Source organism: Callithrix jacchus, chromosome 13 (assembly GCF_049354715.1).
Source record: "Callithrix jacchus isolate 240 chromosome 13, calJac240_pri, whole genome shotgun sequence".
In the NCBI taxonomy this organism is placed as follows: domain Eukaryota; kingdom Metazoa; phylum Chordata; class Mammalia; order Primates; family Cebidae; genus Callithrix; species Callithrix jacchus.
The window spans coordinates 101,580,443-101,603,036 of record NC_133514.1 but is presented as its reverse complement, the minus strand read 5'-3'; the positions used below and the strand labels follow the sequence as shown (position 1 = coordinate 101,603,036).

At 42.2% G+C, this 22,594-nt stretch overlaps 1 protein-coding gene across 4 annotated transcripts in view; it reads left to right on the top strand.

Annotated features, from left to right (window-relative positions):
- ALPK2 (alpha kinase 2) overlaps window positions 1–22,594 on the top strand; it is a 138,614-nt gene that overhangs the window by 40,364 nt on the left and 75,656 nt on the right. For all 4 annotated transcript variants that reach the window (XR_013525930.1, XR_013525931.1, XR_013525932.1 and 1 more), the window contains exon 4: window positions 7,430–9,164. Coding sequence is in view for 1 of the 4 variants with exons in the window: in XM_035271217.3 (XP_035127108.3) it covers window positions 7,430–9,164 (1,735 nt within the window). In the remaining 3 variants the exon portion in view is untranslated. The remainder of the gene's footprint in view (window positions 1–7,429; window positions 9,165–22,594) is intronic.

The window sequence follows — 22,594 nt, the reverse complement described above, 5'->3', positions numbered from 1 at the left end:
TTCTTTTCTCTTTATCTTCCTAAAATTGCATAATCTCAATTGATCATCTTCAAGTTCATTGATTCTTATTCCACCTGCCCAAATCTGCTGTTGAGCCCTTTTATAAAGTTTTTACTTAAGTAACTGCAATTTTAAACCTCTAAATTTCTCTTTGGTTTGTATTAAAATTTCTAAGTCTTTATTGAGACACCATTCTCATACTTCTCTTTGGTTCTTTAGAGAGTTCTTTGAACATATTTAAAATAGATAATTTAAAGTTTGTGTCTAGCAAGTCTAGGGACAATTTCTATTGATTGCTTTTTCTTCTGTGTATGGGCCATACTTCATTGTTTCTTTGCGTGCCACGTAATTTTTGTTGAATACTGGACATTTTAAACAATGTGATTTGGCAGCTCTGGAAACGAGACTCTCCCACCTTCCCAGGACTTATTGTTGTTGTTTGCTTGCTTTAGTGACTTTTCTAAACTAATTCTTTGTGGTCTGTGACCCCTGAAGTTTCTACTGAGTTAGCTTAGTGGTCAACTAATGACTGGACAGAAATTTCCTTAGATGCCTGGAACCAACAGGTCTCCCAGTTTATTGAGGGGCTGTGTGCATGTTGGGCTGTGAAGCATGCTTTCTCACTAAGCCAGGCAATTGACAACTCTGCCTTAGCCTTCACTTCCTGCTAGTAGAGAGCCTTAAGGTCAGTTAGAGGTGAGAGCTTAGCATTTTCTCTGGTCTTTCCTAAGCAGGTGCACAGCCCTGGACATGTTTAGGAAGGCTGATCACAGCCTTATGCATGTGCATAGTCTCCTAGGTTCCCAGGAAAATATCTCAGTTTCAGTGACCCCTAAGAGCATATCATTCCCAGCTTTCCCTTTTAAGCTTTTTGGTTACCCTATTGTTTAACCCAATTATTATCTACTGCCTCAAGCAGCCATGGTGTTAAAAAATTGCCTCTAATTTTTTTTTTAATAAATGCCCCTAGGGAAAAAGTTACTTTTGCTGGGTGAACTCTAAGTCAGATCACACAAAAACATTGTGAGTGGGGTCTTACAGGGAATTACTAGACAGGTCAAATAATGACAACTCTCTGGGTATGGCCCCCACTGTGTCCTGTCCCCTCCAGCTGCTGCCAGGCTACTGGTTTTCAGTGTGATTATGGAGTCTTGGTTTTCAAGACTACTATGGAGCTGGTTATGGAGGAATAGAACTAGGACAAGTTAAAGCACCAGAAAACTGTTCTTACTGAGATTCAGTCATTTTTCTTGAATAAAGGCTCCCCAAATTGCCTTTGATTAATTTTCAGAGCCCTGAAAAAGTTGATTCAGACAAGTTTTGCCAGTGTTCTTATTGCATTTACAGAGGTGAGAATTTTCAGGGATCCTTCCTCTGACCTTCTTGCTTATGACCTCCACGCTTCCACTTTCTACCATACAACTTGGCACAGACTTGACTTATACTGTTCTCGGATAGATTAACATTCATATTATTTCCCTAAGTCGAATTTTGAAAAACTTGTGTCCTGCATCAAAAGCTTAACAGTTTCCAATATTTTTAAATTATTCTGATAAAATCAGTGGTAATATTAATAAACATGTTTTTAAAAAGTATTATTTAATATAAAATGTATTAACATTTGGAAGATCTCATGAGCCAAGTTTTTCCAAATGACTAATGTGTAATGTTACAAAATCATGCATGAGTAAAAGATGCATTTAAAATGCAATATAGGGCTGGGTGTGGTGACTCATGCCTATAATCCCAGCACTTTGGGAGGCCAAGGTGGGCGGAACATTTGAGGTCAGGAGTTTGAGACCAGCCTGGCCAACATGGTGAAATCCCATCTCTACTAAAAAATACAAAAATTAGCCAGGGGTAGTGATGCACGCCTGTAGTCCCCACTACTTGGGAGGCTGAGGCAGGAGAATTGCTTGAGGTGGAGGTTGCAGTGAGCCAAGATCACACTACTGCACTCCAGCCTGGGAGACAGAGTTAGACTCCATCTCAAGAAAAAAAAAAAAAAGATAAAGTGATGGATTTTATTAATAAGTATGGAAAATTCACTGATGTGGTTTCAGATTCTATATTGTAACTAATCTTCATATATATCAGATAAGAATATCTTCAATCAAATGAAAAGACTATTAAAATATTCCTTCTTTTTCCAACACATATATGTGTCAGGCCAGTTTTTCTACATATATTAATCAAAACCATGTATTGTATCACACTGAATAGATATAAAAATCCAACCATCTTCTGTTAAGCTTGATATTAAAGATATATTAAAAAATTTAAAATGTCACTCATGAAATGTGATCTTGGAAAAATATAGTTGTTTTCCATAAAAACATTATTTATACTAATATGCGATGAATTTATTCTTAACTTAAAATAAACTAAAAATTTTTGTTTTAATTGTAATGTGATAAATATTATGAGATATAACCCATATAAACAAAAGTTCTTTGAAGTCCTCAATTATTTTTGAGTATTAAAGAATCTTGATACCAAAATGTTTTCAGAACTTCTGGTTTACACCATTTCTAGGGGCTCAAACTCAGAAGAAGCTTCATCCATTTAAGGTAACATAGACCTCTTTTGCTTTAACAAGGAAATGATTAATTTAGAAAGAACCTAGAGAATTCAAGACTTTCACAGCAGGGAAGAGGAATGTCACTACTTCCCTCCCCCAAAAGAAAGATAAGCAAGGAGGGAATTCAATTAATTGTTCAGGGAATTTCTTCCTGGATGGTTTTGCATTCCTGTTAAATCACTGTGGGGCACACAGGTCTCTCTGCCAGCATCCTGCAAAGATTCCACACCCTGACCCTACTACTAACATTTTAACTGCTACCATGGGAGTCCCGTCTCTGAACTCCCTTTCCCCACCTAGTCTGTTCTACACACCTTAGCACAGACCTGTTCTACAAGATTCTCTGGAAAATTAATACTATTTCCTTCAGTCAACCGTTAGTCATTTGGGGCTGGACATGATGTTTCAGGGATCTCCTTTACCCCACCGCAGCTCTTAACATAATACCGGGCACCAGCACATTATTCTATATCCAAGTCTGCCATTTGGCTGATCAAGATGAAGACTTAGGACAGAAACACTTTAGTTGTAGAATGATCTCTCTACACTGTGCCATTTCCTTTCTGGGAATATTAGTTTTCTAACAGCATCCACAGAGCCAGGGAGCCAGGGAGCCAGGGTGGAAGGCTCTGATTTCTTATCCCGGCTCTATGGCTTTCCAGCTTTGTCACTTTGGGGAAATAACTCCCCTGAGCCTCAGTTTTGCACACAGGGAGGAGGCAGACATTGTTTAATGTAGGAGGCATCCAGCAGATGCTGGCTTCCTTGCCCGATTTTCTTCCCCTCTTCTTTAGAGATAATTAACAAGGACGTGTCAGCCACAAATCATAACTCTTTCAAAGGCACTCATTAGCCAGTGAGAAGTTAATTACACTTAATCCAGTTTCCTTTCCTCTTTATTTAATGTACTTAGGATGGATTGTAAATCTCTTATCAACTAAAACACATGTTTCATAAAATTATACATCACAAAATTATGACAATCTCCCATCTGTTTATTTAGTCGTTAAGAATTTAAATAGAGTGTATTTAACCCAATGATTTTCTCCATGTTTTTCTAAAATTCTTTCCGTTTTTCCTCCTTGATTCTTGAGAATCATCTCTGCTCCCCACCTCTGCTGATTTCTTACTGCTTTACTGCCCCGTGTGCCTCTTGGCCTTTTCTTTTCTTCCTTTCTCTCTCTTCTACACAAGTCATGGTACTTTCAGGGCAGGTGGCTTCTCTACAGAGGGCTCATGGACTGGATAGGTCAGGATATCGAAATTACTTGGGATTTCCCAGTAGTCCATACTACCCACCCCATCCCCGCCCCCTGCCTTTTTAAAAAAATTTTTATTTATTTGGACAGAGTCTCGGTCACCCAGGCTGGAGGAGCTGGGACTACTGGTGTGCATCAGCATGCCTGGCTAATTTTTAAATTTTTTGTAGAGATGGAATCTTGCCATGTTGCCCAGGTGGGTCTTGAATTCCTGGGCTCAACTGATCCTCCTACCTCAGCCTTCTGAAGTGCTAGGATTACAGGTGTGAGTCACTGTGCTCAGCTCATAGTACTTTTTTATGCTGTCAGCTCTTAACAGAGGCCAGATTAATTGAGAATTAATTGAACTAATTGAAGAGGTTCATGAAGAAGACAGGGTTGTAAACCAAAAATAAAATTCTAAGCCATGCACTGCCCCCACTTCTTTTATGTTAAGACATTTAAAAAACTAGTTTGCGCCATGACGGGAAGGGTGTTGGATGTGCCTCATCTTACCTCCCCTCTTTGGAGTTCAGGCACAATTGACCACCACTAACATTACAAGAGAGATCATAAGACTCACAGCACATGCTGCAGCAGTAAGATACCCAACTCCAGCCTGACTCTGGTCAGCATCACATAACAAGGAGCACGTCCTGGAGAAAATCAAAATATTCTACACTAAAAATATATTTATTTGACATATTTTTAAATGGCCCTGCAAAGCCATCTCTGTGGGAGGAAATCTGCATTCTGTAGTGAATCTCCTTCCCTTTCTGGTTGTTTTCCTGAATCAGGAGAGAATCTAACACCTTGTGAGGTCCAGAGAAGACATTTACCATCTATTCTCTCAGAAGCCTGCTACCTAGAGTCTTTCTCCACATAAAGAACCTTGGCTTCCACAACCCACTTATCTGAACTCAACAATTTCTTTCTGCTGGCTTCAACTCTTTAGGCGAAGTTTAACTCTTCTGACCAATTGCCAATCAGAAAATCTTTGAATCCACCTATGACTTATAACCTTGCCCCCACTTCAAAATGTCTCACCTTTCTGGGCTGAACCAATGTACACCTTACCTGTATTGATTTATGTCTTCGCCTGTAACTTCTGTCTCTCTAAAATGTATAAAACCACACTGTAACCTGACTTCCTCGGGCACATGTTCTCAGGACTCCTTAAGGATGTGCCCCAGCTGTGGTCACTCATATTTGGCTCAAAATAAACCTCTTTAAATATTTGACAGAGTTTGTTTTTTTTTCACCAACAATGTGGGTCATGTGAAACTGTAGCAATAGACACTTTTCTTCATCTGAGAAGAGCCCGCTTGAACTGCGGAGCCCTAAGCCTAATTGATAGGATGAAGATGAGGATGAAGGGTAGGCCAAGGACAATTTGACAGAATGGCTTTGGGATCTTTAAAAGCAGGTTTTCAGGCCCTTGACCTAGGGATTCTGATTCAAGAATTTTAAACAGAATTCTCTGATGATTCTTCTGTGTGATTCTTGAACACCAGAGGTAGCTTAGTCTTGGCACTGTCGCCTTCTTGGAGAATTCATCCATTATAACATTTCTTCTTCTGGGCTGGCTGATGCATAGAGTGAGGTCCCTTAACATTGATCTTCTCATTTAAACCGCAGAATGACTTAGTGAAATAGACAGGAGCAGGCATTGTTTTCTCCAGAAAGTTGCCTTAAATTTTATTCGATGGGTGCTGTTGGCCAAGGCAAAGCCCAATATTAGCCCTGGGTCAAGCTTGGCCAATCTCAGCCACTCCTGAATGGCTTCTACCCAGGAGCCAGGTTGCCAACTCAACAAGACATTAATAAAATTGGGATTAGATGTCTCTTACTTCTGAAAATGAGAAGTACATATAGGATTGTAGAGGTAAGGGACTCCTTACCTCTACAAGAGTGTTTATGAGCTGGCACCCACCTCTTGAGTGTTATGAGTACATACAGGATGTAGAGGCAAGGGGTCCCTTCAGTGGGGAAGAGAAAGGATGACCATGTTATATCTGTCTGTGTCTAACACTGACCCTTCCTGGGTTAGAGATTTATATGTATTTCACACAAAGAACAGTCAATAAAAATCTAAGTATTACCTCTCAGACCAAGCCAGACCCACAGCCCCCACCTTCTAAAAATACCTCTGGGCTGGCTGATGCATAGAGTGAGGTCAGCAATATTACAATTACAATGAGGTCTAATGAGATTAATAAGGGTGTAACATACAAAATGCAGGCGGGAAAGGACCCAGTCAAGCAGGTCAGGCTGCGGGCTCCATGTGGCTCTGATCAACAATGGGAGGAGCCACAGGAGCACTGTTCCTCCCGAACTGAGAGAGCAGGCTTCTGATCCAGGATTCTGTTCATCCCCTGCTGGGACAAAGTGGAAAACTGGGCCTGATCTATGTGAGTCAGAATGCCACGTGGACATGGGTTGCCAGCCAGTGGGGCTCACGGGCTGTGGTTTAGACTTTTAGTCACATTAAATTAAAAAGGAAACAGCACTGTTCTTCATATATATAATCCTATCATGATTATCTTTATGGCCTCTGACAAGAATCACATCCTCTTAGCAGACTCTTCAAAAGATTTGAGGGCTCTCTGTACTATTCCACCACATGAAGAATTAATATTTTGCATATTTGTGTACAATGTCTCACTCTAGAAAAATAATGCTTTTCAAATTCCCATAATATAAAAATGACATAAAGGTCAAGAAGAAGAAGAAATCAGAATATAAAACATTTTCCCTACTCATCTAAGTAGTTCTCAGCATTTCCTTTTTCTTTTTTTAAGTGAAAATAAGTTTATTAAGAAAGTAAAGGAAGAAAAGAATGGCTGCTCCATAGGCAGAGCAGCCCTCCCGGGTTGCTCTTTTTTTTGTTGTTTTTTGAGGTGGAGTTTCACTCTTTTTGCCCAGGTTGGAGTGCAGTGGTGCAATCTCAGCTCACTGCAACCTCTGCCTCCCGGGTTCAAGTGATTCTCTTGCTTCAGCCTCCCGAGTAGCTGGGATTACAGGCATGTACCACCATGCCCAGCAAATTTTTTATTTTTAGTAGAGATGGGGCTTCTTCATGTTGGTCAGCTGGTCTCAAACTCCCAACCTTAGGTGATCCGCCCGCCTCAGCCTCCCAAAGTGCTGGGATTATAGGCATGAGCCACCATGTGCCCGGGCAGGTTGCTCATTTTTATGGTTATTTCTTGATGATATGCTGAACATGGGGTAGATTATTCATGAGTTTTCCAAGAAAGGGGTGGGCAATTCTTGGAACTGAGGGTTTCTCCCCGCTTAGACCATATAAAGTAATTTCCTGTCATTGCCGTGGCACTTGTAAACTGTCATGGCGCAATCCTCAGCATTTTCCGTTTGAGGCAGTGTTGGGGAGTTTCAAGAGAGGATGCTGAGCTGCCTAGGATTCTCAGCACTAGGGCACCAGAGCCCAGAGGTCAGTTGCCTTCGGCCACAAACTCTTTTCCAGGGAGGTCACAGATCTCCTTGAACATGCAGTAAAATGACGGTCATTTTCTCTGTGTGCCACGGTGTGAAAATGTTGGCATGCATGTCTAAATGTGGCAAACTTATCTGCATATTCTCTTCGTCCTAGCTGTACCAGAAGTGATGCTGCTGTCTATCAAATCTCGGCTAAAAACTCTTTTGGAATGATCTGCTGTTCTGCTTCTGTTGAGGTTGAGTGCTTGTCAGAGAACCCACAACTGTCTCCTAACCTGGAAGATGACAGGGAAATGGGTTGGAAACATGAAACAGGGACATATGAAGAAGAAGGTGCAAACCAGATTGCTGAGAAGGAACATTCTTATAAGGAAGAAGAAAGCATCTCCCCGGGAACTCCCAGGTCAGCTGACTCCTCCCCCTCCAAATCCCACCATTCACACTCCCTCCAGTCATTGGCCAATCTTGACGTTAGTGTGTCTGGTTCTGAAAATGCCTTGGGTGTTAAAGGAACAAGGCAAACTGGAGAGGCTTGTGATCCAAGTGACACAGAAGAAACTGCAGATGGGTTGCTTTTTCTTAATTCAAGCCATATTTACGAAAAACAAGACGGATGCTGCCCTAAGACAGTGCATTCCACGGCATCAAAGTTCACGGATGGTGGCCTGAATAAGGATGGTCCTCAGGATGAAAGCTTATACTCTAGTCAGCAAAATCCCAAAGTACAGAAATACATTAGCCTCAGCCTCCCGCTGTCTGAGGCAACTGCGTACATTTACCCAGGTGACAGTGCTCTGGTCAGCAAACAACCCAGCCCACAGGTTTCCAGTGAAGACTCTGACAGTGACTATGAACTTTGCCCAGAGATAACCCTAACCTACACTGAGGAGTTTTCAGATGATGACTTGGAGTATCTGGAATGTTCCGATGTTATGACGGATTACTCTAATGCAGTTTGGCAAAGGAACCTGCTGGGGACTGAGCATGTTTTTTTATTAGAAAGCGATGACGAAGAGATGGAATTCAGTGAGCATTGCCTGGGTGGGTGTGAGCATTTCCTCAGTGGAATGGGTTGTGGGCCTTGGGTGTCGGGTGACGCTGGGCCTATGGTTGCCACTGCTGGCTTCTGTGGTCATCACTCACAACCCCAAGAAGTTGGGGTGAGGAGTGGCAGAGCCTCCAAGCAGGGTCCCTCATCCCCACAAACAGGGATGACTCTCACTTTGGGACCTCACCAGGATGGGACGTCTTCAGTGACAGAACTGGGGAGATATAAACTCCCCACTGCTCCTGAGGCTGCTGAAAATGATTATCTGGGAATTCAAGGAGAAACCAGAGACAGCCACCAAGCAAGAGAAGAATTCGCCAGTGACAATCTGCTCAACATGGATGAATCCGTAAGAGAGGCAGAGATGAAGCCCTTGTCTGGTGAGTTGGAAAACTCGGGAATGAGCCAGTGTTGGGAGACTGGAGCTGAGAAGAGAGTGGGAGAAAAAGACTTACGGAACAAGAGGGGTTCACAGAAACCTGCCAGGGGAAGGCGGCCGGGAATGAAGGAAAGTCCCAAGAAGCCGAATGCCAACCTGAGAGAAAGTACAACAGAAGGTACCCTTCGTCTCTGCTATGCCAAGGAATCTGCTAAGCACCCACTAACCCAGAGTGATAAAAGAGAGACTTCTCATGCCACAGCAGCAGTGACAGATTGGAATTCCCATGCTGATGCAGGAGAATGTGCTATTTCAACCCAGGCAGAGCAGGAAGCAAAAACCCTTCAAACTTCAACAGACTCACTCTCCAAAGAAGGGAACATGAATTGCAAAGGAGAAGGAATGCACGTTAATACTCTATTTGAAACAAGCCAGGTTCCAGACTGGAGAGATCATCCTCAGGTAAGGTTTTTCCTTTAAAGAAATTACGAGATAAAATGAATGCGCACGCGTGTGTGTGTGTGTGTGTGTGTGTGTGTCTTTACTTCACATTCATGATTGCTGTACCATAATGTAAATCAAAATAAGTCTCCCAACACCCTCAGGGTACTTGTGCATGACAGCTGCTGCTGCCAGGAAGGAAATCTGGTTTTGAAAAAAGACCCAGATAAACCCTAAGCCATCCTAATTATAGCAAAAGACTGATAGAAGTAAGAGGCACTAATGGGATTCTGGACAGCTGGAAAAAGAAATCTGATATTTTGTCTGCTGCATGTGTTTTATCAGGCAATTCCACTATTCAGAAAGTTTCTCAAGTAAATGTTTTGGGTGTAGCCTTCAAGGGAAAAAGAAAAAAAAATTGTTTTTAGTCATTTGCAGGGGGTACTCTGAAAATGATAGATCTTGGCTTTAGTCAGAATTTGTAGTATGAATGAAAGACTTCAGTGTGTCTGAAAGACTCGTAGAATTCACTTTTTTTGTGGCGTTAGGGAAGGTAGGCAGAGTAGCTTTTGCTACATTGGTGGGGTGCTTTTGATTGGATGTTTGTCTTATTTTGTTTAAAACAGAGTATAAAAGAGGCTAAAAAAAAAGCTGCCAAGAAATAAATTTGTTTTCCCTTATTACTGATTTGGGAGTATAAAGAGATGAAATTCAATTTATGGGAATAATCAATGCACAAAAGATGTTGTGCTTGATACAGAACTTACATTTTTTATGATATTTTCAGTTTAAAGGGTCCCAAATGAGCTTTGGACTGATGTAGTATGGGCAAGATTTGAGTTTTGTAAATAAATACCTAAGAAAGGTTGTCAATTATTTTTACTATATTCTGTATTCCCCTTTTCCCCAACTTTGTAGTAGAAACCTAGTATTGTTTTTATAGAAGAATAGATATATTCCAAAGAAAATAAAATATTCCCAATGCAAAGTGACTTAACTGTGAAAATATTAAAAAATTGATACATGAATTTCTAAAGATCTAGTCATAAAAGAGCCAATCTAAAAATCTCCAGATTTTAGGTAACTGTTGACTGAGCAAACTGTTCTGTTCTGCTGGCCAAAGCAGCCAGGTAAAAGCCACGTTTATACTTTTCACAGGAGAGCCAGGTTCTCCTATCCAGCCATCTCACACACATGCCACTTAGCAGCTCACACACGAGGACCACAGTTTCATGCCCACGATAAGCATATGTTAATACAAAACAGAGTGTCAATGTTCATTTTTTCTTGTTGATAAATGTGGCATTTCTTTTTCCATTTGTAAAATGCTCTTCCTTGCTCAGCTGAGTGCTTTTTTGTAGTTATTTGTCCACTCAAAGTGTGTTTCATTGGACAAATTACTTTTATTCTTAAAGGTAGGGGAAGGTGATAAAATAGCTCAAAAGGAGTACAGTGGAAGGGAAGGGGCTATTTACTGACGGTATCAGTTTTAGACCCACCACTGTGAAAGACGGTTTCTATCTCATTCATCTGCCCAAAATTTCAAAGAGCTGGAGGGAAGAGCCCGCTTCATTATCCTCAGCTTGTGCCCTAAACTGAATTCTGACATGGAGAGCCCTGGCTCCCTTGTTTACTAGCAAGGCAGTCAAGTCAAATGGGCCATTTCTGGGGACCCAGGTCATCTATCTTATGCACCCTATGGAAAGTCTCACGGAACTCTTTGCCTTATACACTCACACACACATTCATCACTATACACCCACTGCATCAGGTATCAGCTCAAGGTCCAACCTGTGCTCTGCGGCGTGACTAAGACAATTAGCTCGGAACCATGAACATTGCTGTTCAGAAAGCAAACTGAAGAGCTTGCCTTTTTGCAAGTGGTGAGACCATTTCTCACTTTGCAGTGGTCAGTCGGAGAGCTGACCCCTCTCCCAAGACACAACCAGGAATGTGAGTGGAAGCTGTACATTGCAAGCAGTGGTCAGTAGGAGAGCTGACCCCTCTCCCAAGAGACAACCAGGAATGTGAGTGGAAGCTGTAGATTGCAAGCAGTTCTGTGCAGCCTGAAATTAGAACTAGGATCTTTCTATCAGTGTTGTTTATTTTTCTTTGATTAAAACAGGGAAATGTTGCCACAGGGACTGGCATATATGAGATTCTTTTACCCATGCGAAAAGTTTCTATTTAGTTGTGGGAGATACCTATATTTTCTATACACGTATACAATGGAGCCAAATTTACAACAAATGGCTCACTATCATCAAAGGTGTGACACAGAAGCACTGGGGGTCGTTGGGAACCAAATTCAACTGTTTTAAAGAATAATGCTGTTCACAAAAAGATAGGTGAACTTCTCCATAACAAATTCAAAAGACATTTTAAATATTTATTCTCAGACATTTGAGGCTTGTGGGGAGCTAAAAATTTGAAATGGTTAAAAATCCTGGGTTGGGGATTATAGTAATACATTTGCCCACTTTTTTTTTTTTTTTTTTTTTTGGTAGGGGGATGGAGTCTCACCCTGTCTCCCAGGCTGGAGTGCAGTGGCATGACCTCAGCTCACTGCAACCTCCACCTCCTGGGTTCAAGTGATTCTCCTGCCTCAGCCTCCTGAGTACATGAGATTACAGGCACACGATGCCACCATGCCTGGCTCATTTTTTGTATCTTTAGCAGAGACGATGGTTTCACCATGTTGGCCAAGCTGGTCTTGAACTCCTGACCTCAGGTGATCCACCCACCTCAGCCTCTGAAAATGTTGGGATTACAGGCGTGAGCCACCACGCCTGGCCAAATGTGCCCACTCTTGAGTCTTGCCTGATTCACTTACCTTTAGGTGCCTTCAGTCGTTTACCTCCTAGTATTGTCTCTTCGTCTGCATATTGTTTTCAGCATACTGAGAAAAACTCCATCTCGCTAATGTTCTAAGAACAAGGCCATAGTGTAGACTATCTCCTGCCTGAATGTCCATCTCCAGGTGTATTCCCTTCCTGTCTCCCTTTCTCTCTTTTACAGTGCAAGGCCATCTTACTGTGATTTGTCCTGAAATAGTACCTATCCAAGCTAATATTGGAAAGCCCCCAGTTTCTCTACATTTATGGAAGATTATAAAGTTAATCCCAGTTTGGGAGTGGAAAACAGAGAGGGTACCCCAGGCTAACTTGAACCATCTTCAAGAGTCACACCGCCAACTCTCTCACCTTGGTTTTGAGCTTGCTTTCCCAGTCCAACTCAGAGGCAAGGCCTGACAGTCTGCCCATCTTAAGTTTCTCAGCAGCCACACTGGGGTAAGATCATCTTCCCTCTTAAATCAGAAGTGCTATGTCTTTGCTCCTGCACAGCTGCCTAGCTTCACCCCAGAGGGAGTTGCATTTCTGTTTGGGGTCATGGGATCGCAAGTGTACAGTAAGGAAATGTGTTCTTGGGCTCTGGTAGTTAAGAATCTTCCTGATCCAGAATCAGCACTAAGCACAGAATTGAGCTCCATGATGAAAGGGAATTTGTTCAGTATATTTTGTTTGCTGATGTATCCTAAGTCCCTAGAGTACTCCTGCCATGTAATAGGCAATCAGTTATAGACTGGATAAGTAGCCATACAATACTAGGGTAAATGCCAAGTATAGTTAGGTGTGATTCTAATGATCATTGGTGTCTACCACTTTATGGCCTTTATTTTCCTGAGTACATTCTTTGGTTGCCTTCACATAAAAGATGCTGAGGCCAACTCTCTGCTAATAGGACATGCTTCCTATTAGTTACTCTTTTGGCCCTGGGTATGGGCTAGTTTGTTCTAAACCAGTAGTACCCAAACTTTTTGCCACCAGGGACTGGTTTTGTGGAAGACAATTTTTCCATAGCCAGAAGGGGGCAGGGATGGTTTCAGGATGAAACTGTTCCACTGCAGATCATCAGGCATTAGATTCTCATAAGGAACATGCAACCTAGATCCCTCGCATGCACCACTCACAATAGGGTTTGTGCCCTGCTGCTCACCTGCTGCTGTGTGGCCCAGCTCCTAACAGGCTGCAGACCAGTATTGGTCCATGGCCTGGGGGTTGGGGACCCCTGTTCTGAACCATCTAAGTCTTGCATTTGGGTTCCCTTGTGAATGCTGGTGATTTACATACAACTTTGCTTTATTAGTGCTTCATGATCTCTGAAAAATTGCTAATTAGATTCAGGAAGCTCTTACCATATTCACCTAGCACTCAGGACTTTCTAACCTTTGCCTCTGTCTATCTCTGGGAGGCAAAGCAGGGGTACAAGCTGGTTTCCTCACCTGGAAAACATGTAGTGGATGGTCCATCTTCCTTTCTGAAATTCCTTTCTCTACCTTGTTTCTAGCTCAGCCTACCTGCTGCTTCAAGACTGAGATCCTGTAAGGTGCTTTGAGTTGCTCTACTCACTCCTAACTGGAATTCCTCCTTTCGGAGCAACCCATGACATTCTCATCCTCGTTCTTTGTAATCCTGACATTCTTGGGACAAAAGTTTTATAGAAGATAAAAATGGCAACACACCTCTAGACAAAAGTGTCGGTAGAGTTCCAATTAAAATACTGCATTCCTGTCTAGGTGCGGGGGCTCAGACCTGTAATCCCAGCACTTTGGGAGACCAAGGCAGTTGGACTGCTTGAGCCCAGGAGTTCAAGACCAGCTTGGCAACATAGCAAGACCCCATCTCTTAAAAAAAAAAAAAAATATATATATATATATATATGATATATTTTATATCCACACATATATATAATACTGCATTCCCTTAATGCTCAATTTAGAGTTAAACACAAAGGACCAGAATACACTAAGTATAATGTTTCTAAGAGAATTCATTAGCAGATCTATACCATTTACAAATGGTTTTATTACATTTTTTTAACTGAAATGTTTACTGAGATAATTGCAGTTCACATGCAGTTGTAAGAAATAATTCAGAGAGATGGCAGTGCACTTTGCCCAGGTTCCCCTAATGGTCCAATGGTGACATTTTACAAAACAATTGTATAATGTCATAACCAGGATATTAACATTGATACAATCTGCTGATCTAATTTGGATTTCCCCAGTTGTACTTGTACTTGTACTATGTGTGTATTAAGATCTACAGACATTTATCACCTATGTAGGTTTCTGTATCCACTACCAGAGTCAAGATATGGAACAATTCCATTACCACAAAGATCCCTTGTGTTGCCCTTAATAACCAGACATACCTCCTTCCTCCTCCCCCTTCAGTAGCCCCTGGCAACCACTATTTTGTCCTGCAATTCTAAACTTTTGTTATTTCAAACGTGTTACATAAATGGAATCATAGAGTATATAAGTTTTTGAGATTTTTTTTTGAAATTTAGCATAATTCCCTGAGATTCATCCAACTTGTGTGTATCAAAAGTTCATTCCTTCTTATTGCTTATTAATATTCCAGGCAGTTTGCTTAGTCTTTCACTGGTTGAAGCACATTTGGGCTGATTCCAGTTTTTTGCTCTTATGGCTAAAACATTTATGTACAGACTTTTGTGTGAACATAAGTCTTCATTTCTATGGGACCAATGTCCAGGACTGTCATTGCTGGGTCATATAGGGGTTGCATATTTAGTTTGTAATGAAACTGTCCAGCTGTTTTCGAGAGAGGCTGTACCTTTCTACATTCCTATCAGCAATGCATGAGGGCTCAGTTTCTCAAAATCCTCACCAGCATTTAGTGTTGTCTTTTTTTTTTTTTTTTTTTTTTTTTTGAGGTAGAGTTTCACTCTTGTTGCCCAGGCTGGAGTACAATGATGCGATCTCGGCTCACTGCAACCCCCGCTCCTGGGTTCAAGCAATTCTCCTGCCTCAGACTCCCAAGTAGCTGGGATTATAGACATGAGCCACCATGCCCAGCTAATTTTTGTATCTTTTTGTAGACACGGGGTTTCTCTATGATGGTCAGGCTGGTCTCGAACTCCCGACCTCAGGTGATCTGCCTGCCTCAGCCTCCCAAAGTGCTGGGATTACAGGCTTGAGCCACCGTACCTAGCTGATGTTGTCATTTTTCTTTTTATTCCAGACTTTCTGATATGTGTGTGGTGATATCCCATTGTGCTTTTTAATTCACATTTCCCTAATAGTTACTAATTTTGAACATTTTAAAATGTGTTTATTTGCCAATTGTATATTGTCTTTGGTGAAATGTCTGTTAAATCCATTTCCTAACTGGATTGTTATTTTATGGTTGAATTTTGAGACTTCTATATACATTCTAGAGAGTAGTCCTTTGTTGGTTTACAGATATTTTCTCCTTGTCTGTAGTATGTCTTTTTATCTTCTTTATGTAGCCTCTCGTAAAGCAAAAGCTTTTCATTCTAATGAAATGATGAGGTCTAATCATCAGTTTTTCCTTTTAAGGATTTTACTTTTGGTGTCAAGTCTAAAAACTCTTTGCCTTTCCCTACATCCTGAAGATCTTCTTTCTGCTCTGGTCTTTCTCTAGGTTTTATTGCTTTATGCTTTACGTTTGAAGCCTATGATCTGTTTTTAGTTGATTTTTGTAGAACGTATGAGGTTTAGGTTAAGGTTCTTTTTTTTTCCTGTGGATGTTCAATTTTCTAGCATCATTTATTGCTAAGGCTTTGAACCTATGTTTAACAAGAGAACTTAGCATAGTGCCAGGCACCCGGTAAGTTCTTAAGGAAGATGTAAGGGTTTTCCAAGTGCAGTGGCTCATGCCTGTTATCCTAACACTTTGGGAGGCTGAGGTGGGCGAATCACTTGAGCTGGGAGTTCAAGACCATCCTGGCTTACATGGTGAAACTCTATCCCTACTAAAAATACAAAAATTAGCCAGGCATGGTAGTACTTGCCTGTAATCCCAGCTACTCAGGAGGTAGGAGAATCATGTGAACTGGGGAGGTGGAGGTTGCAGTGAGCTGAGATCACACCACTGTACCGTAGCCTGGGGTACAGAGTAAGACTCTGGGAAAGAACGAATGAAAGAAAGAGAGAGAGAGAGAGAGAGAGAAAGAAAGAAGAGAAAGAAGGAAGGAAGGAAGGAAGGAAAGAAGGAAGGAAGGAAAGGAAAGGAAAGAAAGAAAGAGAGAGAGAAACAAAGGAAGGAAGGAAAGGAGGGAGAGAAAGAAAGAGAGAAAGGAAGGGAGGAAGGAGAAAGAAAAGAAAATGAAAGAGAGAAAAAGAAAAGGAAGGAAGGAAAAGAAGGAAAGAAAGAAGGAAAAGAAGGAAAGAAAGAAAGTCAAGGTCTCATCTCCTCTTTGAGGTCAGGGGAAAGCTTATGGTCACTTCCTCCCAGGGATTTTACAGTGGCCAGGAGAACATCAGCCTCACAGCCAGGAGCTGGGAGTATAACAGGAAATAGGTGTCCCCATGAACCTGTGGGACTGAACAGATGATCAGACCCAGTTGATCTAAAGGTTGACGAAACCAAGGGTGTTTTGGTTTCTAAGAGGCATCTAGTTAATCAATAGGACTATTATGTGCTGTTAGGAAAGAATGAGCAAGTCTAGATGTATCATCTTTCCTGGATTTGCCCACAATCTGAGGATTGACTGATTTAAACAGAAAGCTGGGGGTGATAGAGACCTAGAGAAAGAGGCCTTGATGTTCAAGTCCAGCAGTTCCTACTAAATGATACAGGTATTCACGCCTTGAGAGTTCATGCCTTCAAAGGTGGCAAGCTGCCGCCATAGCCCACTAATTCCCAGTTGTGTTTTAAGTAACAGCAGAACATTTACTTCTTTTATGCCAAGTAGATTTGAGCAGATGTGGTGTGAAACTTCATGTTAATCTAAGTTCAGGCTAGTTGGTAGGCAGGCGGTGCAGGCGGAGAGTCTGTGGCAGCCTGAAAATCTTCATGGCCACCCAGGAACAGGCAGACACATCACAGGGCTCTGGTAAACGGTTTTGGGGCATAGAAAAATAGGCCGGGCGCGGTGGCTCAAGCCTGTAATCCCAGCATTTTGGGAGGCCGAGGCGGGTGGATCACGAGGTCAAGAGATCGAGACTATCCTGGTCAACATGGTGAAACCCCGTCTCTACTCAAAATACAAAAAATTAGCTGGGCATGGTGGCGCGTGCCTGTAATTCCAGCTACTCAGGAGGCTGAGGCAGGAGAATTGCCTGAACCCAGGAGGCGGAGGTTGCGGTGAGCCGAGATCGCGCCATATCACTCCAGTCTGGGTAACAAGAGCGAAACTCCGTCTCAAAAAAAAAAAAAAAAAAAAAAAGAAAAGCAGCTGATCTAAACCATCTTGTAATACAGTGCTCCCATCATCTAAGAACAACCTAAGATCTTGAGTTCATTTGTCCTAAGTTGTATTCTCTCAAAACAACAACTATTAAAACAGCGACTCCAGAGAGCCGATAAGTCAGATCTCAGCTGATTATGGGAAGGGCCCAAGTTTCAAATCGCTCCTCTCTTACAGGCGTCCAGCATGCCTCTTGTCAGCACCATTCCTTAGCTGACCCAGGGAGGAACACAAACATTTGTTTTCTTTTTAATCACAAAGCCGGCTGTGCCACTTCTGTCAAATACCATTAACTGTCCTGGACCTGCAGTTTAATGTCCTGGCTCACTGCAGGTATGATCATTGGTCAGGGTTAAATAATTAATAAAGAGTCATTAGTACCTGCAGTTTTGTGATTCATGGTGTGGTCCCGGGCCAGCTGGGTAAAAATGCAGGCTCAGAAGCCCTGCTACAGACCTATTGAATCAGAATCTGCATTCTCAACCAGATTCCTGGGAGATTCATACATACATGGAAGTTCCAATAGTCCTGGTCTACAGAGTATAGGATCCTTCTCAGATTAGAAAGTACCCCAAAGCCACGCCCTCAACCCCAGCTCTGTGTGGAATCACCTGGGAGCTTTAGAACACTCAGCTGCCTGGGTTCTGCCCTTAGAGATTCTGATGTGGTTTGGTCTGCAGTGTGGGCATCGGAAACACTAAAAGCTGCCAAGTGCTTCTTTATCTTTCCAAGGTTGAGAACCTTAGCTGAGCGGCAGAACCATGTGGAAACTTTCTTTTCCCCTAAGACAGGGTCTCTGTCACCCAGGCTGGAGTGCAGTGGTCCGATTACTGCTTACTGTAGCTTGGACCTCAGGTGATCCTCCCATCTCAGGCTCATGAGAAGCTGAGACTACAGGCACGCACCACTACACCTGGCTTATTTTTCTATTTTTAATAGAGATGGGGTTTTTTCATGTTGGCCAGGATGGTCTTGAACTCCTGGGCGCAAGCGATATTCTTACCTTGGCCTCCCAAGGTGCTGGGATTATAGGCGTGAGCCACTGTGCCTGGCTTGTTACTTCTAAATAGAGTTGTCCCTTGGTATCTGTGGGGGATTGGTTCCAGGACTCCCCTCAGATACCAAAATCTGAGGATGCTCAAGTCCCTGATATAAAATGGCATAGTATCTGCAAATAACTTATACACATCCTGCTGTACACTTCAAGTCATCTCTAATTACTCATAACCCCTAATACAATGTGAGTTGTTATACTCAATTGTTAAGAATAACCATTTTTAAAGTTGGTACATGTTCAGTAAAGACACAATTTTTTCCCCCAAATTTCTTGAGTCCATGGTTGGTTGAATCCAAGATGTAAAACCCACGGACACAGAGGGCCAACTGTATACAGATGTACAAGCCCCACCCCAGAGGTCCTTATTTCAGTAGATGTAGGGTAGAGTTCAGGCGTGCATGCCCTTATGGAAGTTCCAGCTGACCCTGGGTAACGGAGGCACAGCCGTGGCTGAGAGTCCTGGAGCCCACATGGAGCTAAACCCTGGTGGGTAGGGGGTGGGGCGCTCCAAGTTCCACCTCTGCCAAATAGGGCTGCAGAGAGCTAAAGGCTATACAGCTTGTGATGCACCTTTCTTGGGGATTCTGGAATCTTTGCCCCTGATTTCCCATAATCCTAGCCAAGGAACAGAGCATCAGGTTATTTGATATTACTTTTCAAACAGAAGCAATGGGTATTCTTCACACATAAGGCTTTCCTTCCCTAGTACAATATATGCATTCCAGAAACTCCTCACATTCTGAAAAATCACACACTTAAAGTCTAAGGGATTTGGAGAAAATTAGCATCCCCAATAGGTTACTTAGGAAACAAACCATTTTGAAACCTGAAACTAACAAAATCAGAAATGTGCCCAGGAAGCTCACTTGGACTATCCAGAAAGGTGACCCAGGCTGGCAGGAAGCCACCATGGCAGATATTAAAAACACACACAATATAGGGCCTGGTGCAGTGGCTCATGCCTGTAATCCCAGCACCTTGGGAAGCCAAGGCAGGCAGATGACGAGGTCAGGAGATCAGGACCATCCTGGCTAACACAGTGAAACTATGTCTTGACTAAAAATGCAAAAAAATTAGCTGGGCGTGGTGACGCATGCCTGTAGTCTCAGCTACTTGGGAGGCAGAGATGGGAAGTTCCCTTGAACCCAGGGAGGTTGAGGCTGCAGTGAGCCAAGACTGTGCCACTGCACTCCAGCCTGGGTGACAGAGCAATCCTTGGCTCAAAACAAAACAAAAACAAAAACCAACAACACCACACACAACATAATAGAGTGGAGATGCTGAAGAGCTTCCAGATGGAGCCAGTGGAGGGTGCTGAGACCTCGAAGACAGAGGTGGGCGTCTGAGCCAGCAAGGCTGCTGTTAAGGTGGGCCTGGGGAGCCACACAACCTGTCCTTAGACACTCAGGCCTGCAGTGTGCTTCTTAGGACAGAGGACCCCCGACAGTGGGCTGCATTTGAAATTCTGTTAAAATACAACTCAATAGGGTCCCTGCTGCCAATGCAAAAGCTGACTTAAAGACTTTGTTTTCCTGCTAAATTTTCTGTTATTCCAGCTACTCTGGTTTCCTTTGCCAAGGAAAAATTGCATATGAACCAATGCAGCAAGTGGGTTACACTGACATCATTCCCCTGTAGCCCAGTCTCATGAGCTAACTCATTATGGAAACCTGTCACAGCAAACAGACTACACTGAGGATTTTGATGTCTCATGTTCAGGTGGCTCGACTCTGCTTGGAGTCCGCAGGGTAGTGTCTTAAAGTGATGGCCTCAACAGTTTACATTGGAATCACCTGATTAAAAAAAAGCACAGGTCCCTAAGTTTTACCCCAGACTTGCTGAACCTGCATTTTTATTATTCTTACTTATTTATTTATTAGAGGCAGAGTCTCTGTCATCCAGGCTGGAGTGCAGTTATGCAGTCTCAGCTCACTGTAATCTCCACCTCCCGGGTTCAAGCAATTCTCCTGCTTCAGCCTCCCAAGTAGCTGGGACTACAGGGGCCGGCCACTGTGCCCAGGTTTATTTTTTATTTTTATTTTTATTTTTAGTAGTAGAGACAGTGTTTCGCCGTATTGGCCAGGCTAGTCTCAAACTCCTGACCTCAGGTGATCTCCCTGCTTTGGCCTCCCACAGTGCTGGGATTATAGGTGTGAGTCACCATGCTTGGCCTGAACCTGCATTTTTAATATGCTGTCCCAGGATTCTCTCGGGCTTTAAAGTTTGGAAACCACGAGCTCAGTTAGATGGACCCAGAGCGGTACTACAACTTTTCCAGCATTTCTGTAAAGATTCACAGGACTCTGGAAACAACAGGAAGTTTACAGTCCTCGAGTGTAACCCCTTTGTCCTAAGAGGAAAAACAAAAACTCTTGGTTAGAATTTTCTTCTGCTTCCTAATTGGCTTGGTATAAACGCAGCTTGTTCTTCACCTGTCCGGGAACTGAAATAAATACAGATCCTGATTTATTGTAACTAATCCAAAACAGGTGTGCCTTTTACAGCTGTGTTTTATTTTGAGGAGTAGTTCAGTGGCAGGAATTTGGGTGGCAGCAGGGGAGGCTGGTGAGAGGAGGGTCACTTGGCGGTAAGGTGGGTTTTAGTCCCTGTACCAAATCCTCACTACTGCCTGCTGTTGGAGCTGAGTGCCAGAGACATGGCCTCTCTTGGTCTTTATTGGTCTTCTTTGGCTATGATAGAAGATACACTTGCATCTCTAAAAGGAGGTGGAAAAAGCATTGAACTAACCAATCTTGTATCAAGACAAATGATAAAGCTGTGGTCATCAAGATAGTGTGGGAGGTGCTGTAGATAGATAGATAAACCAAACCGAGGAAAAAGTACAGAATCCAATCCTGGAATTTGGTTTATGGATAGAAATAGTCATTCAACTTGTAGGGAAGAGACAAGTACTTCAATGCTGACACAATGAGCACCATATGGGAAAAATGTCAGTGCCTTACAATGGACCCCAAATAAACTCTGCTGTTATTTGATCTCTGAGTTAAAATTCCTAAGTACTGAAAAAAATTTTCAAAATGATTTTCATGATCTTGAGAGATATAGGATCTTCTTGGGACAAGAAGAACAAAATAAAAAGAAAGAAAGAGAAAGAAATATCAATAATTTTGATTTTATCAAATTGAAATTTTTCTATAGAACAAAAATACCACAAAGAAAATTAAAGTGACACCCTCTGTATGTAGGACATTGTAATAGACAAAGATAATTTTTCCAAGGTATATAAAAATCGAATAGATAGGGCCGGGCGCGGTGGTTTAAGCCTGTAATCCTAGCACTTTGGGAGGCCAAGGTGGGTGGATCACGAGGTCAAGAGATCGAGACCATCCTGGTCAACATGGTGAAACCCCGTCTCTACTAAAAAATACAAAAAATTAGCTGGGCGTTGTGGCACGCGCCTGTAATCCCAGCTACTCGGGAGGCTGAGGCAGGAGAATTGCCTGAACCCAGGAGGCGGAGGTTGCGGTGAGCCGAGATTGCGCCATTGCACTCCAGCCTGGGTAACAAGAGCGAAACTCCGTCTCAAAAAAAAAAAAAAAAAAAAAAAAAAAATCGAATAGATAAAACACCCCTAACAATTGAATTATTCTTAAAAGGTAAATATATATGAGGTTTATGGAAGAGATAAATGAACAATAAATATGCAAGAAGATGCTCAACCTTAGGAGTAATTAGGAAAATACGAATTTTAGAGATATAACGTCTTTCATCAGATAGATAAAAAATTAAAAGCATAATGTCAAGCTGATTATAAGGAAGTGAGTACATTGCCAGTAAAAGAGTAATTTGGCAAAATCTCTCAGAACTGAAAAGGTCATTAGCCATGATGCAGCAGTTTCACTTCTCAATACTGACTCGAGAGAGGCTTGCACGAGGGCCCAAGGAAGCATGTGACATCATGAGTGTCGTAGAATTGTTTCTAAGGAAACATTTCTAAGGAAATGTTCATGGGTAACTGGCTAAATAAAATGTGGCCGGCTCAAATGATGGACACCTCAAAACAACATAGAATAAGAACGGTACATTGAAGAATAATACATACAATATGATACAGTTTATGCCACCCAACCATTCCATAGCAGTATATGTTATTTGTTATACATATATAAACACATACAATTATTTTTTAGGTCTG